We start from the raw sequence: 17,151 nt of genomic DNA on the forward strand, positions 1-17,151 counted from the left end.
AAATAAAAGTTACCTAGACAAGAGTTTGGAAATGTAAGCAATGGCAGATTTGTACAAATAAAATATCGAAAAGCCATTAACATGGCCAGTGTCTTCACATAATTGTATACCATTAATTAGTAATATATGCAAACATTAAAAACAATTTGAGAAATTTTTATTATTGTAGATTCATAAGTGTGTATCTAACTCAGTGGTGTCCAAACTACGGCCCGGGGGCCATTTGCGACCCGCCGTCCATTTTTCAGCGGTCGCAACATATGCTAAAAATGGGCATTTGACTCAGTTCAAATAAAATAAACAAAACAAAAATGTTTGGAGATGGTTAAAGTAAGAAGGGAGGGTATCGAAAAACAGGTGCCATTAAAGGTTATTTTAGTTAACTAAAACTAATAATAAAAAAACAAAAAACTAAAATTAAAAAAACAATATTCTTACCGAAATAAAATAAAAACGAAAATGCTTTAAATAAAAAAAAAAACAACAACTAACTGAAACTACATTTTATGTTAACAAAACTAACAAACTAACTATGATTATAGCAAAGATGTCCTTCGTTTTAGTCTTTATTTTGATATAAACCGGAATAATGACATTTGAAAGTATGTCACACAGAAGTGACGTCATCTAGCAGTAACCAATAGAAAAGCACCTTCAGATGACGTCGCATCCATGGTGTTTTTTAAATACTGCGCACAAGTAATAATACACATTAAAAAAAACTAATACTGATACTAAAACTAACAAACTAAACTAAAACTAAGCATTTTTTAAAGAACTAAACTAATAAAAACTAACAAAACCATGCTGAAAACTAACAAAAAATAACTAAAATGAAAAATTCCGAAACTATAATAACCCTACTGCCATATTACGAATAGATTGGTTTATATATTGTAGCATTTTTCTAAATATGCAAAAGCACAAATAAATTATTTGTACATTTTTTAGGACTAAACACAATTTCTCTTCATAACATTATGTGGCCCTTGCGTCCTTCTGATTTTCTGTATGTGGCCCTCAAATGAAAACGTTTGGACACCTCTGATCTAACTGGTAGCTCTAAGCATTTCATCAGAAGAAGTCGCTCTCAGCTTCAAAAAGGTTGGTGACCCCTGGGTTAATTGTAACTACTGCCATCTAGTGGAAGAACATTTAACTGTTCTGCTCATACATCACTGGCACCTCAGAAATTAAATTACTCACTAGTTTTCATGGAACACTCACCTGGCTTCGGTGTACGCAACATTGGTTCAGTTCCCACCAGTGAACAGTGTGAATTGTCTTCTGTCTCTATGTGCCCTGTTGTCAGGTGAACAGTCCAGGACATACTCTGCCTTCACCAAAAATCAGATGGAATAACACTGAACAGGATAAGCAGTACAAAATTAACACATGGATGGGCCTCATAAATGATAGTAGCCACATACACAGATTTAGGGTTTATTATTGTAACCATAACAATAAGGTGGATCTCTCTTTATTTTGACCATCAATTCAATTATAATTGTTCTTTTTTTTTTTTTTTAATCACAGGCAATAGTTATAATAGTGCACTTTTTATATTTAAATTATGATACAGACATTTCTTTTTTTTAACACCTTAGTCTACTGACCCTTATGGATGGAGAATAGTTTACAATCTTGGCCACAGTTGGGTCGACGACAGTGAACGTGGCGTGTAGAAGAGAAAGATGAATTGGATGACAGTGAGCAATCATAAAGTGAGTGCACGCAGTGACGCGAACGACGGTTTCTCGCGTGCGGATGAAGGCTGCACAACATGTGAGCGGCGGACAGACGGGTCAAAGTGACGAGGGGGGAAATCAAAAGATGGAGCAAATTGGCATGTGTGAAGGGGGAAAATTACATGCCTGTTAGGGTTTGGTTGCGTTCCTAGCGATTTGTCACACAGGCTCTGTCTTAAAAGTTCAATCAGCTCATTGTTACTCTGCCATCGACCAATCTCCCACACATACCAGCAGTAAGCGTGATGAATTGAATATCAGACAAACTATTACTCTGTACTACTATTCGTATTGAAAAAGTGCTAAACGTTCAAACAAATGACGCAAATAAGTTAAACAAACAGTTAATAAATGGCTGAATAATTAAATAAATATGCAAACAAAATCATATTAGCACTCTGTTGGTCAACGTCCCGCACATTTGTTGCATATTGTGCTGCATGGAAGACTGGTGATGAGCATCAGCTAGTCTATTAGAGTACTTGAATAATACTACATGACTGTGTGAGGGGCAGAATGAGAGACGATTTGCTTGCTTCCCCTTTAAAAAGTCCAGGTCAACCGGGAATGTGACATAGTGAGCAGTGAAACCATGAACATGTGGATTTTGTGTGTCTGTCTCATAGGAATAGTCTGGCGACAGTCAAGAGAAAAAGTTTGACAAGAAAAGGAGGCTTCGGTCTGAAGCTCCGCAGGCCAGGAATGTCATTTTTCAATGTGGGACAAACAGCTGTGATGAGGACATATTCACACATAGTGTTTTTTTTCTCTCTCTCCATAGAGTAATGTTCATATTTCTGTTGAAATCAAAACATAATTTTCCTCAGAGTAACAGGAGTTCAAATGCTTAGTTCGTCTTGTCTCTGAAGAGAAATTAAATAGCAAAAAAAAAAAGAAAAAAAAAGAAATTAAGAGGCAGCTTCCTCTTCCCAGCACTGCCACTTGGGCTGTCCTTGCTATCACTGCACACCCTCAAAGGAAATAAATAACAACCAAATAAAAAAATAATTTTTCACATTCACTTACATAGCTTACTTTGTTGGTTTTCTTTGAGTCAGGGTAGGACGCTGCCTTCCTGAGAAGAAAGATCAGGACCTTTTGCTCAGCTGGTGTCCGCTCAGTGAGGAGGACGCTTCGGGGTTCATCTGCCACTGACATACACAATGTCTTTCAGTAGTTAAGACTACTAGTACTTGTATGTCACCTGAGAGTGACATGAACACACACTGGTTAATTTTCAGTCTAATCAGGAGAGCCGTCACAACACGCCTACGGTACTTCTTTTTGGTATCAGATGCTGTAGTACAATGCTTATGGTAGACTAGCTATCAGGTCTTGTCAGCATCCTTTAGCAGGCTGATTTGCTAACTGGCATGCACATGAGCGCTTCAAAAATTTCTAGTTTGATTTTTGAGAAGCTGTATCTACGGCGGGATACCAAACTACTCATTCACATGTTTTCATTAAAGGGTGATTCCGTCGCTCTCGTTGAAGGATTGGAATCCGGGTCATCCGAAGGTTCAAGACAATTGTTAAAAACAAAAGCATGATAGTGGGAAGGCTCAATTCTTGCTATTATCAAAGCACCTCCGACTTAGCCGAGGAAGGAGCTCGTGGTTTGCAGGGATGCTTGAAGATGAAGTCAAAAGAGTGTGGATGTCGCTCAGGCATCCCGCGGCGCGGTTTTCCCGTTCGGACCTACGGTTGCGATTGGGTTCCGTTGGTGGACAGCAGTCGGGTTCTCTCCTTTGCCGAACCTCGGCGCTGCAGGACTCCCCCGCTGCCTCCGATGCCGCCGCCATCTGCTCGGTCGCCCCACTCGCACCTGTCGCCCCCACCCTCTGAGCGCCTGGAATTTTGGCGGGTGGGGGTCCTGTGGGGTCGGCCGTTCTTCTCGTCTGGGAAGGGATCAGGAGACGAGAATGGGGAAAGTCACTCTTACGTAAGAGTGTCGGTAATGGAAGAGAATTGCATTTCGAGGATGTTTAAAGAGATCCTCAGTATTAACTAAGTCAGCTGTTTGTATGTTTAACTGCACATGCTTGCATGTCAAAACTGCCTTTCAACGTACCATGCTAAATATCCAAAGATGAACATGACAACTACATGGACAAAAATCAACATCATATTAGGGCCACATATAAATATATACATATTTCTAGAGAGTGGTGTAATATTCCAAGTAAAAACTCACAGATTTATTTATGCGACATTATAAAAAACATACAAATTTACGAGAAAAAAAAACTCAAATATTTGTGATATTATAAAATGGAAATTTTGTGAGAAAAAAATTACACATTTCTAAGAAAAAACTTGAATATTTGCGACATTATAAAATGGCAAATCTGAGCGAAAATATGTATACGCTAATATTAATATATTGAATATATATACAGTAATATTAAATATTAATACTAATACATATAAAAATATTTGTACATGGCCCTAATATGTCATCGTACAAACATTAATATAGTTAAATTAAATATTGAAAAATGTCACTTATATCTTGGTAGTGACCCTACTACATCTTAAGTATCTTACCTAATATAGAATGTGGGAAGTTTGTATGGTGCAGAGGCATACTGATTATGAATATATGCAATCTTACACCTCAAGTACATTTATGACGCATGCCTGTCAAAATAATGTTATTTTTCAAATAAAAGGCAAGTCCAACATGTAACACTCTGGATAGGACATTCTGAATTTATGATGGAATTATGCAACTATGGGCCGTGACGTAATTCAAAATGATAAATCAGAACATGCTGTAGTCTACCACTAACTTATGCTAAAAGTTATTGTAAAAGTTATTAGTACAGTGACAATTTAAATGAATAACAGTATCAACAGCTGTAACTGTGTCATGTGACTACAAATTTTTATGCCGCTGCGCTTAACAGTTCACCGAACAGAACACCTTTCGTAATCTTCCTAGCCCTAACCCCATGTGTTTTTTTTTTCTACCTGTCCGCAACATCAATCACAATCTTACCAGATAGGGCTTGCACCAGGGGTTGATCATGGGAACTGAGAAGCTGGGCTTGAATCGTTTCCACCACTCGTCTGAACCTGCGACTCGGACCTGAGAGTGCATGACGCATCATATTACTATTACCAACTGCATATGCATTTTCCACATCAACAGATGGATGCAGCATTTCGTATTTGTACAACTCACCCGATATGAGGGTGAACGTCACGCTGTAGATTCCCGTTTCCCTCCTGCCGTCCCTCTCGGTCCTCTCCCTGTCCCGCTCCCTCTCGCCCTCGGAGAAGGCAATATCCACCTGGAACTTGACGGGCTTCTGGAAGACGGAAGGGCCGCCGGAGGACTTGTATTCGGCCCTGAAGCTTGTCTGGGAGATGACGCTGTGACTGAGAGACGGGATCTGTGCGGTGGGAAGACAGAGAAGAAGCAGAGAGACCGACAGACTTACGAGGCGGGAGAGGTACGGAGGATCCGACGTGAGTGCGGGGGAGGACAAAAGGTGAGGGTGAGGGTGTGGAGAAGAGAGAAAGAGTGAGCCACAGGCAAAAGCAAAGTGATTCATCAATGTGCCACCAGTGGGCATAACTGAAATAAAGTGGACATAGAAATAAAGACAGAAATGAAGTACATACATCAAGAGAGTGAATGTGACTTTGAACATGTGCCCTGGAAACAAGCCTGTGACCTTTGAGATGCATGACAGACAGAGCGCAGCAGATACTTACAGACAGGAAGGCGTGGACGATGTCGGCTTTGACAGAACTCAGAGGTTTGTCTCGGATCACCACAAAGATCTGCTCTTCTTTCTCCAGGCCAATGAAGTTCCCAAACCACGACTTCTTAGCCAGCCTGTGATTGCGCAAGGCCAGAAGCAGACGTTGAAGAGGTGAACTTTCGGGTTTGCGTGGAACTTTTTCTCAGTGCATAAATAATAACTTACTCAGGGCTGGATTCTGGTGTTAAACTGGACATGTCCTCTGATGTCGGAACTACAAGAGATAACTCGTGTTAATTTCGTCAACGAAAACTAAACAAAAATAATTTCGTCAACACACATTTTTCACTGGACTAAAATTAGACTAGACTAGACTAAGACCTTCATTAATAAACAATAGCTGGAATTAAATCATCATGCGTTTTCGTCAACTAATGAAGACGAGATAAAAATGTACTTCACTTAATAAAAACTGGACTAAAATCGTGTGACACACAATGACACACCCCCTTTCAAATTTTCAGCGAGCTAGTGCAACATCCACAAACACATTGGACAGATAGAAGGTGGATTCACGGTGAAAGGTAAATTATAGGTATCGCGTAAAATTAATCCTATTAATCTCATTTACGAGCTCGTATTGAGCCATAGTATCCACACGTTGATATACTGTAATTGTGTGTGGAGTTGTTGTTTTTTTTTTTCTCAGTTCTGCTCCATGCTATGGATGAACTCAATTTGACACTCTACCTGTGTAGATATTAGTGCCATTACATAGATATCAACATCAACACCCACTCACCTTGCAGCTTGCGACGATGGAACCGAGGTGAGCCCAACAAGTTGTTCTTAAACGAATTGAGGCGAGTCCTCCAGTGGGCGGAGCTGCTGGCCGCAATCCCGCTTCCCCCTCCGGGGCTGGAGGGCGGGGTGAGCGACAGGGAGCCCACCCCGCCCCCTCCCTCTGCCCGCGAGGAGGATGAGGACGAGGAGGAGGAGGGCGGGGTGGAGGAAGGGTGGTGAGGGTGGTGGACAGGGGTGCCCAAGGGTGTGGGCAACGGAGAGCCCTGGGGAGTGACCTGCGGCACAGAGTGGGCAGAGTTTGGGTACAAGCTCTTAGTCACGGACTTTAGGACAGAGGACGAAGGGAAGAAGAAACGGGGAATGGGTGAGAGCAGCGGAGAGGGGGAGGGCGAGCGGGAGGATGGGTTGTGCGGAGGCAGGGATTTGATGGGCTGGAGGTGAAGCCGTTCGGCGGGTCCCTTGGTGGGCAGGGTCTGAGTCTTTGGATGGGGGGCAGCTTTGGGCTTGTCGTGAGCCCGTGCCGAGCGAGGTGTCGTGGCGCTTCCCTGTTTGGGCTCCTTTGTTTGGGGGGTAGCGGCAGCGGAGGTGACGTCTGATTGGCTGAAAGTGAAAATGGGGCTTTGATAGGACTGGGGAGCGGGCGGGTTGTTTTTTGGGGCAAATGGAAAACAAGAAAGAGAAGGGATGGAACATGGAGAAAGAAGGATGGAAATGAATATCATGCTTCGTGACAAAAGACTGCATCTTGTGAGAAGTGAACATGTCCGGTGAAAGCTTACATGTGCTGAAATAGTCAGAACTTATAACAAACGTTAAGTGCAATGATTTTCCTCAATATTTATAATTGTGCACGCACTTGCTCATGCAGGATGTGGAAGAGAAGTGACATGAGGACGATAGAGAAGTGAAAATGTCGCACAAACCTGCCGCGAGAGGTTTACTCTGAGGAGCTTCATTTGTGGTAATGTTAAAAAAAATGATTAGAGGAGATGGGTAAAAGGATGTTTCTGGGAGTTATGACTGGTGGTTTGATATTTCATAGCACATATTGGAATTTATGACAAGAAAACACCCCAATTGTATATTATTTTTGCCCGTAAAACAAATGAGCTGTTGATTTTAATAACAAAAATAATAATAATAATAATAATGAGCAAATTATACCAATACAAGTCATAAATTAAATCTGTTATCCTGTTAAGAGATACTGTATTCAGCCATTGCCAGTAAATAAAGCAGCAAAAGCTGAGTCTTACCCTGGGACTACTGAGAGGGCTGGAGGAGAGGCCGGTGGAAGCTCCGCTCACCGAGCGAGACCTGAAAAATGTCAACATCAGCAAAGTTTCACTCATCAACATTATCATGAGTTTGATGTCATTATACCTCTGGCTGTGTGCGGCGTCCAGAGCCCGGCGAGGGGGCGTGGGAGAGCCCTGTTCCGTTACGCTCAGCACCTCCAGGCTCTTCCTCTCCGGACGGCAGCGGCCGTGGCGCGTCAGCATGGGCGAGTCCACGCGCTTTCGAGGAGGGTCTGCACATTGGCCGTCGAAAATTTTAGAGAGTTATGCTTATCAATCGTTGATGTTTATACAGAAGCTTCAACTGCTATATCCCCTGAGTGAAGCTACGCTGCCACCTAATGACTGACCGGCGTCATTGCGTTGAGGCAAGTCCTCGTCCTCGTAGCTGGGGTAGCGCTCTTTCCTGTCCAACAGCAGGTAGTAAATCATCTTTTCCTGGTTTTCTCTGTGGAACATAAAATGGACACATTGGAACACAGTAGAAGAGGAGTTAAGGTAGGGAAAGAAAATGTAGAAAGGAGTAGATTAGAAAGCCCAAATCAAATGTGAAGTGAGTCATTTTGACTCAAAGACGCAAAATAGCAGCACCACCAGTTGTGCCAGCACATTTAATGTACAACCTGAAAAGACTTTTAATGCCAGCAGCGCTTTCATGACGTCTGCCGGGAGGAATTTCACTGGTTTGTCTTCTCTAAATAAATGTCTTTCAACTTCTTTCCCACTTTTTGGAACAGTTGCCCGAGTCCAAACGGTCATTTACAACCTCCCCTGTTTCTATCCAAGTCGACAGCTTCTTTTTATTAGCTATTATGTCGACCCGCTTGGCAGTCAGCGTTTTCTTGTGCCGGCTTGAAGCGCTATAGTAACGTACTTCTCTTCATCTATAAAAAAAATCCTGAATTCTATGGAACATGAGTGGAAATTAAAAGCACAAACTATCAACATAGCTGGCGCTTGTAAACAATGCACCCTAAAATGGAATCGACCATTAACCTTGAGTTACGACCTTGGCTAAAGTCCATTGTTTCAAAACAAAAAACAAAAAAAAGCAAAGGAAAGAAAGGCTTACTCTTCACATTGCAAATCACGTGTAAGCTTGACGCGGTCTCTGAAACAGCCCAGTGAGTGCATGCTGTCCAACACATCCGGGTCCAGCTCAGTCAGGGATAAGATTTGCCTCACGCACACTCTTCTGGGAGGAGGCTGCTCAGGACAAGGCTCGTTACGGCCCCCCCTTGACACATACACACACACACACACACACACACACAGACACAAACAGTGTATGTTATTGTAAATGTGACGAAATATGATGAAGCATCGTACTCCACAGATGAGTGACGATATACTCACAGATACCAGGCATGTTTCTGAATGGTCTCCAGCTGTAGGACAGACAAGAAGAAAATGACTTACTTAGATTTACTGAGATTTATCTTTTAGTTATTCAACTTCATTGTCATTATCCAAATATAAGGAAAAAAAAATGTGCGCCAGAATGTTACAAAAAGCACTGAAATAATGATGTTCACAGCTCAATTTACTCACAAATTTCCACACTTCAAATTAAGTGAATTTAACTTTTGGTCCAGTCAAGTTAAATGGAATAACTGTAGTATTTATGTGCTATAGCTTAGCGGTTGGGAATCATTGAACTTTACGCACTAAAGTCATGGAACACAAACTCATCATCAGTCATATCATTGACTACTCGAAACAAGGGATGTAACGATAACGGCAATATCGTGATATCGCTATATCTGTTAAAGAAGTCAGGTTGATTTCCATTTGTGCAGTTCTAGCACCCTCTGGTGGCTAGTTTTTTAGTGCAGTTTAATTTTGACAAGGCATGTTTTGGCCCTTCTAATATTCTCTGTTTAAGATTCACGCTAATGGTCAGATGAAGAGGAACGTAATATGCTTGTGAACTGAGTCAATATGTGGAGAAATTAAATATGTGCGTGCGCGCATGAGCAAATACGTGCGTCAATATTAAGTGTTATTAGAGATTGTAGGTTGTTGATATGCATTGCTGTTATGTACAAAAGCACAATATTGTGCTTGTTTTTTTAGTATGAGCTCCTTTTTTTTTACAATATTGTGATGTTTTTTTAAATATTGCTACATACAATATCGTGAGCTTCATATTGTGATAATATCGTATTGTGATGTTTGGATAGCGTTACATCCCTACTCAAGAGTTGAGTACTATAGTACTGGTATCAAACATCTCTAGTGGGAGTTAATTATATGTCTCACTACAGTACTTGAGTCATATAGGAGATGTACAGTACATGGATGCCAGTGTGAGCTGCGTCTCGTACCGTGAGCCGCTTTTCGGGGTTGACCTCAATCATGCCCTTGAGCAGGGACTGGCAGTCCGGGGGGATGAAGTGCGGCATGTGGAACACGCCACTCTTCACTTTTTCCAGGAGCTGGCGTAAATTGTCATGGTCGAACGGCAGGGCGCCCTGGCGAAGACAGACAGTAAAAAAGCGGTACGTATAAAAAAACAAAAACAAATGGTCAATAACAAGGGCAAAAACTCAGAATCCAAATCAGAGTTAAGTACTGACCACCAGCAGCGCAAAAAGAATGACCCCACAGCTCCATACATCTGCTCTCCTTCCATCATACTTCTCCCCCTATCAAAGACAGAATCACATATGTTCCATAAAATCAACATTTACTGGATCATGTAACGAAAATGTGTAAATATTATGAAATGTGGCAACTTACCCGTATGACCTCAGGGCACGCATAATGCGGTGATCTGAAATAAGAAGATAATTACGTTATATGCATTTCTACGATTGACGGTTTCAAGGTCTCTGCAGTAAAACAGTGGAAACCTGACATAGTTAATCTAAAAAAAACAAAAAAACAAAACATATGATGTGTTTGTGAGCAAACTGAACACAAGGGACACTCACCCGCAGCTGGTCTCTAACAGGCTGTCGCCCACCTGGAGTGATGCCATACCAAAGTCAGCGATACGGATGTTGTTCTTCTCATCCAGCAGCAGGTTCTCAGGCTTCAGGTCTCTGTGGCTGCATCGATGCATAAGTGATGATCATAAAATGGTTTCCAATTTATTTATGGGTGTGTACGTTTAAACAAGTGCCATTCCCGTAGGAATTATTACTCAATGTACTCAAATATATATACAGTATCGCGACCGTACTTCCTCATGCAGTGGCCAGGAGGCCGTTTACCAATCAACTGCAGTGATACCGGGCATTTATAGATAAAATATCCACAAATATAAAAGTGTCTTCTTACTCTCACTGTGCTCTTTTTGCAGCAGACATTAGATTGTCCTTTTTCAGGACATTTTTAAAACCATATTTAGGCACGCTTTTTTTTTTTTTTATGTGCACATTTATTTTAATTGAATCATTATTTAAGTACTATTTTTTCACTCAATATTTTACAATATTTAAGCAGTGTTAATATTCTAATTATGTATAAAGTTACAGTATCTTAATATATTATATTATCAAGCAGAGCTTTTTTTATGTGCCACATAATGCCAAAAAAAATTACATTTTTTTTTGCTCAAGTCGACAACGCCACCACTGTTTATCGAGCGAATCTACAGGACACTGTCCGAGGAAAAACAGCATAAGCGATCAACTGTACAAATGACTCAAACCGAAGAGTGCAAGAATGAGAGCTTGGATGTAAGAACCAACCAGATGGAGTGACTGTGGCAGAAATCCAAAGCAGAAATGATCTGCCTGAAGAACTTCCTGGCTTCTTTGGGAGTCAGACGGCCTTTCTTTACCAGGTAGTCGAAGAGCTCTCCTCCTGACACATGTTCCAATACCAGGTATCTATGAATAAACAGAGATCTGGCCTCAACAGCTAAAAAAAAATGGTACACCTTTGCAAACTAATGAGAGCTGATACAAGAGCTTGATGAAAAAAACAAATGCTCTCAAATAAAGTGAAAGAGAAGCCAAAATTGCAGGAACAACTCACCTTGTCAAACTAATACCTTTCAGTATTATTAATTCATACCTATTGTAAAAAGTGAGTTTTTATATGCTCTTACATCGTATCTCATTCAGTTGGATGAAGTGAGCATACAGTGTCAGTCTCACAGCATATGTTAGTTAGTACTTAACAAGCGTAAGCGGATGTGCGGTGGAAACTCACAGGTACTTGTTATTCTCGTATACATCGTGCAGCTTCAATACGTGCGGGTGCTCGATGAGTTTGAGGATGGCGATCTCCCTCTCAACCTGTTCGGACAGAGACAAAATAACAGCCATGAGTTGAAAATGAACTGTACAACTGAATAGTACTGTATAATATTGAAGTACTCATCTCATGAAGCCAAATCGGGTAATCAAAATATTAGAACCAGCTGTAAATACTGTGTGCTGCAGTGTGAGTTTGCACCACTAAATAATTACACTACTCATTTTGGTTGCATATTGTGTTTGTTTTTTTATAGGCAGATGTTTTGATACAGCTGAACAACCTCCATAGTTGATCACCCAATAACAATAGTGTGTTTAAATTAACTAGGAAATTAGTGTACCTTCATTAACACCGACTCAGACAGCTTCTCCCTGTTGACAATTTTGATGGCGACCTTCTGACCAGTGATGCAGTGGACGCCGAGCTTGACCAGTCCTAAAAGAGGAGACCGAGAGGAATACTTTTTGTGAAGCTAATTCTTCACCAAATTACAATGTGAACATTTCATTTTCTACTCACCTGTCTGTCCCTTTCCCAGCGTTTTTTCCAGCCGATAGGGCCCAACATATTGAGCGGACTGACTCAAAGACAGTTCTTTACTCATACTGCTCTTACTTGAGGAACACTAGACTACACGTACTGCGATTATTGCAATTACTGTAATATTCTACAGTTTATCCAGATGTTATTGTGGCATAAACAGCACTCACATTTGAAGATACTCAGCACACAGGGAGGTAAAGTGAAAGCTTCCATTTAAACCTGACTAGTTAGTAATTCCTTCATCGTTTTTTTGAGTTACAGAAAAAAAAAAGCTCAGTAGTGTTGAAAAAAGCAATAAACATGACAAACTAATAAATTCAAGCAGGAACTTCGGCTTATTTGCATAACTAGCATCTTATCTCACATTTGACGGCAGTTATATCCCGGCTATTCAAAGAGAAGGTTTTTTGTTGTTGTTGTTTTTTTATTTGAATGTTTTTTCTCTCCCTGTTAGGCCTCACAGGTGCACCGACATGCTAAATGTAGCCTCGCCGCCTCTCTCCCACACAGCAGCGAGGCTAGCTTGTAGCTTTAGCTTCGGCGCCTTGACCCAGCGGCCGCCCTGTCAAAATAAGCCCCACCGCCTCGACTTGTCGGCCACCGAGAAACGCTTGTTACACTGCTCCGACGGACGCCTCATTCTCTCGACGGGTGGATGGAGCGCGTAGCCGGCGTCAAAACAAGCATTCCGGCGTCGTCTCGAAGATCCTTCCCTCCGCCTGTCCTGTCCTCCCTTCGCCCAGCGCTCGGCTCTACATCCCAGCGATGAGGCAGCCGATATCACAGCAGCATCTTCTCCAAAGCAGGTGCACACAAAAAAAAGACAAGTATCCCCTGTTTCGCGCTACCTCCCTACCGGTTCCTTCTTTAGCTGTCGGTGGTAGTTGGCGCAGGGTTTCTAGGCCGCGTTGTATTACACTCCCTTCGGTTTTCTTGCCGTAAATCGATATTTTTTTCTCTCTCTCGCTCTCTCTCCTCTTCCTTCGCATCACTCGCATCAGCATCCGGGTCCTTCTGCATCCTCGCCTCCTCCCGCATCCAGGCTATAAACAGCCCCCACAGGCGGCCAATGGGGAGACGATGCTGAGGTGTTGCACATCTGCTAAGAGTGACAATGCAAAAAATAAAATAAAATAAAATAACACAGTGGATATAAAAAGTGTACACACCCCTGTTCAAACGCCAGGTTTTTATGATATATAAATAAATAAAAATCAGACCAGTATTTTTTTCTACCGTTTAACCAGTAAAAGCCGACTGAAAAAAAAATGCTTTCAAGAGAGGCGGTATTATTAAGCTGAAATTATGTGGTTGCATAAACACCCTCTGATAACGTAATGTGTTCTGAATTCACCAATCACATTCAAACTCATGTTAATGTTGTGCAAAACAACCCAATCACGTTTTCTCACATTTGTTAAATTCAGAATAAAGTTGATAGTATTATATTAGCAAAATAATTTGTAATAAACACACACACACATATATATATATATATATATATATATATATATATATATATATATCCTGCCCCATCTTATAACTCGAATTGTATTTTTAATCCACAGTGCCAGAAGAAGAACAAATCAGAGACACAAGGTGTGACCGACGAGGTGACCAGAAGTGTAATTGAAGATGCAACAATAGTTCAGAAAATCATCTACATTGCAGATAATGTGAGCAATTATGTGGTTTTATTAAAAACAAAACAAAAAGTAGGACATTTGATGAATCATTTGGAAAGTGAATGTGCTAAGATCTCAATTTGAAATGTTTTGTGTGGGTGGATAATTCCCCAAAGCTTAACTCCAACTGTGCCAAAATGGGTGATTCTCATGCAGCCAGGATGATTTGCCTCGGAAATGGAAACTGGCAAAGAGACAATTACTGTCTTTTTGTTTGTTTGTTTGTTTTTTGTTTTTTTGGGGGGAGGAGGGATCTTGGGCGGGGTGGGGTGGGGTGTGTGGGTGGTGGGGCACTCACAATCAAGTTACACTGGTTTGTGCACATTTTTACATCAACAAGTATGATACAGGCAGTCTCAGTGAACATAAAGCAATAATAGAGTGTGTAATTTAAATTGTTCAAGTTTATTTTAAAATACAGTAAAATATTTACAAAACAATGCCGGCATTGACAAGTACATGTCTTCCCCTCTCCAGTTTTTCAATGGTTCAGTCCACTTCCTGCTGGAAGCTGTACATAAAAAAATAAAAAATAAAGTTCACTATTTACCTGTATTGTACTGCATTGTGACTAAAATGTGAGTGTACTTTGGAGTCAGCCAGCCCACTATTTTATTTTATTTTATTTTTTTAAACAAACTTTCATATTAAAAAATGCAGTATTACCCACAAGAGTCATGCTCAAGATCCTTCAGACAAGGTCTTTGCACAGACATGGAAAGCATCTACGAGGTCTTTGCAGTCCACTGCTCCCTTCTCTCTGATACTAAAACACAAATCCAGATAACATACTAATCACATCATAGATCATTTATGTTGTCGGACTATAATACAGCATGATACAAAAAAAAAGCACCAAAAATGTTGCATCAACTGAATTTACATCGGATCATCTCTTAAAATGAACCTAAATCTGCATCAAGGATTATTCCAAATCACTGTACTTTAATGTGCATAAAGTGAGTAAACTGTACACCACTGTAATCACCTCAGCACGTGCACATGCAACAAATGTCCCCGGCCCCTTATGTTTGTGTACTGTAACACGAACCGGCAGCCTCGAATGCGCAGGACAGGTCACGCGTCAAAGGCTATTTTAAACCTTTTAATACCTCTCAAGACATTTTTGTTACGTAACAGTGCAGCGTAAACAAGTGAATATGAATGACTACATTTACAGTCAATACAAGGTTGCGGGTCACAATTTACTGTAAAAAAATAAAATAAAAAATTCTCCACTGTTTATGATGAGTTATACAGTATATAATGCATGTATATATGAAAGCATATTGCTCCTTCTACAATTGAATTTCCCTCAGATTCATCTATGAATGTATTTATTTAGCTACTCTTTAATAGAACACTGTACTTTGATTTGCATACATAAATAATAATGATAGAAAATGATGCAACACCGTCACCTCACAACTCACAGAAGTCTAAGCAAATGCAGCCACAAATGACGCATTTGTATGAACACTTTCGGTAGTTATCAAAACTCACCACTTGCCAGCGTCCGCTTTGATAACCTGGCACGATGCCGGCGCAGCTTCGTCAGAGCTTGGCATGTTGACAGAACAGCTGCGGTGTGTCGAGAGCGTGCTCCTGCAAGACTTTACGGTCAAGTGCACATCTGTTGTACAAAGAAACGAGGAAAGGGGAGACAGCATGGGCTGGGTGGGGAGAGGGAAGGCAGACAGTTGTCAAGCATGACAGTACTGTCAGTTTAGTGGGGGGGAATGATACAGTGGATTTAAAAAGTCTACACACCCCTGTTCAAATAAAAGGTTTTCTGATGTTAGAAAACAAAAAGCTTGAATGTGAACAGGGTGCGTGTAAACTTTTTACACCTGCTGTAGTTATACAGGTAAACACATTTCAAACGTTTCAGTTTATATTTTAATCTCCCTTTTTCTCCATTTCTTCTCTTATTTATTATTTATCCTCATGCATGGGTACACCCACCCCTCTAATTGAAGGATTGTTAAACACTTTAATTCCCCTTCTTTTGTTTTGGGAATCTTCTTAATGAATATGCAGATAACAGACCCTTTGAGGCAAACATTGTGCATTACAAAGGCCCCCTAACGCATCTAAAATACTCTCAGCAGGGGATCTGACAAAGGGGCTTTTTCCTGAGATGGGACTGGAGATCCTGATTTTGTGTCACAGTAGTTTTGTTGGATTAGGATGTTTCAGCATTTGTTTAACCAACAATCTTGTATTAGCATTGAATGTGACATTACAAATAATGCAGCATCTTTTCTTAAAGACGTTGTTATTTATTCATGAAATATGTCAATGAGTTGACAAACAATTATACTTTGCTATCCATTTAATTCTCTATCGACTAGTGCTTCCTCTCCACCAGTAATAGAAATGGATTTGCTAAAAAGGCCTAAAACGGAGATAGCATACAAGTATATTTTGGTATCGTGATTGTGTTTTTCCCAGCCAGAGCCAACGTGTGACAAAAATGCTACTGATTCAATAGATTACAGAAATACCGTGTGTATTTAATTGAGCAATATGAAGGTTAATAGGACAGATGAGTCACCTAAATGAAATAAACAAAGGCAATTTGTCATGTCTAGCAGTTTTAATTTTGTTTTCCCAAAGCAGTGTTCTAAATATTTCACTTAGTATTGAACCGTTAGGTGGCAACAATTACAATGACTTGATTTATAACTCAACTCAACTTTATTTATAAAGCGCTTTAAGAACAGGCATTGCTGTATACAAAGTGCTGTACAGAAACAGTTTTGCAGTAAACAAGAACAAAGCAAACACTTTGAAGTGCGAATACAGTTTTTTTTTGTTTTTTGTTTATTTTTGTCGCTGTGATTCTCAGTTGTTTATGGCTATACTGGAACAGGTGAAGGGTGTTATACTTTTGACATGGTCCTTCAGTAGGTAAAATTGATGTAGGTCTGTGCTTGTGCCTGAAATCAAGCAGTAGTTGTATACTTAAATATTTAGTTGTCGCCCACTGACAGAAAAGACAGCTCTTTAATTGTCTCATTACATTTCTGCAGGTGTTCCTATTGTTTTGGCCAGTGAGTACAGTACAGTACAGTACATTGGTCGTGCTCCAGTCTGCCACACTGCCACGTAGTGGTGTACATGTGAACTGCAAGTAGTGTCTCGA

The 17,151-nt window shown here is 40.7% G+C and overlaps 1 protein-coding gene across 11 annotated transcripts in view; it reads right to left on the reverse strand.

Annotated features, from left to right (window-relative positions):
- Positions 1 to 1,429: 1,429 nt before the first annotated feature.
- The window catches only part of brsk1a (BR serine/threonine kinase 1a), a 36,627-nt gene continuing 20,905 nt past the window's right edge, over positions 1,430 to 17,151 (reverse strand). Inside the window, exons 4-24 of one of the 11 annotated variants that reach the window (XM_077502043.1) lie at positions 15,507 to 15,676; positions 14,674 to 14,769; positions 12,295 to 13,417; positions 12,116 to 12,210; positions 11,728 to 11,813; positions 11,262 to 11,402; positions 10,500 to 10,616; positions 10,306 to 10,339; positions 10,143 to 10,211; positions 9,891 to 10,037; positions 8,920 to 8,951; positions 8,636 to 8,800; positions 7,914 to 8,011; positions 7,649 to 7,796; positions 7,522 to 7,582; positions 6,264 to 6,894; positions 5,687 to 5,735; positions 5,472 to 5,595; positions 4,936 to 5,146; positions 4,750 to 4,839; positions 1,430 to 3,658 (exon numbers count right to left, since the gene is read on the reverse strand). In XM_077502043.1, coding sequence (XP_077358169.1) covers positions 3,447 to 3,658; positions 4,750 to 4,839; positions 4,936 to 5,146; positions 5,472 to 5,595; positions 5,687 to 5,735; positions 6,264 to 6,894; positions 7,522 to 7,582; positions 7,649 to 7,796; positions 7,914 to 8,011; positions 8,636 to 8,800; positions 8,920 to 8,951; positions 9,891 to 10,037; positions 10,143 to 10,211; positions 10,306 to 10,339; positions 10,500 to 10,616; positions 11,262 to 11,402; positions 11,728 to 11,813; positions 12,116 to 12,210; positions 12,295 to 12,379 — 2,595 coding nt within the window. In that variant the 5' untranslated portion in view covers positions 12,380 to 13,417; positions 14,674 to 14,769; positions 15,507 to 15,676 and the 3' untranslated portion in view covers positions 1,430 to 3,446. Of the gene's footprint in view, positions 3,659 to 4,749; positions 4,840 to 4,935; positions 5,190 to 5,471; positions 5,596 to 5,686; positions 5,736 to 6,263; positions 6,895 to 7,188; positions 7,216 to 7,521; positions 7,797 to 7,913; positions 8,012 to 8,635; positions 8,801 to 8,919; positions 8,952 to 9,890; positions 10,038 to 10,142; positions 10,212 to 10,305; positions 10,340 to 10,499; positions 10,617 to 11,261; positions 11,403 to 11,727; positions 11,814 to 12,115; positions 12,211 to 12,294; positions 13,421 to 14,673; positions 14,770 to 15,506; positions 15,677 to 17,151 lie in introns of those variants that run through there. The other 10 variants (XM_077502047.1, XM_077502052.1, XM_077502046.1 and 7 more) reach the window with 10 other exon arrangements.

The sequence above is a fragment of the Festucalex cinctus genome, chromosome 17, assembly GCF_051991245.1.
Source record: "Festucalex cinctus isolate MCC-2025b chromosome 17, RoL_Fcin_1.0, whole genome shotgun sequence".
Taxonomy (NCBI): Eukaryota; Metazoa; Chordata; class Actinopteri; order Syngnathiformes; family Syngnathidae; genus Festucalex; species Festucalex cinctus.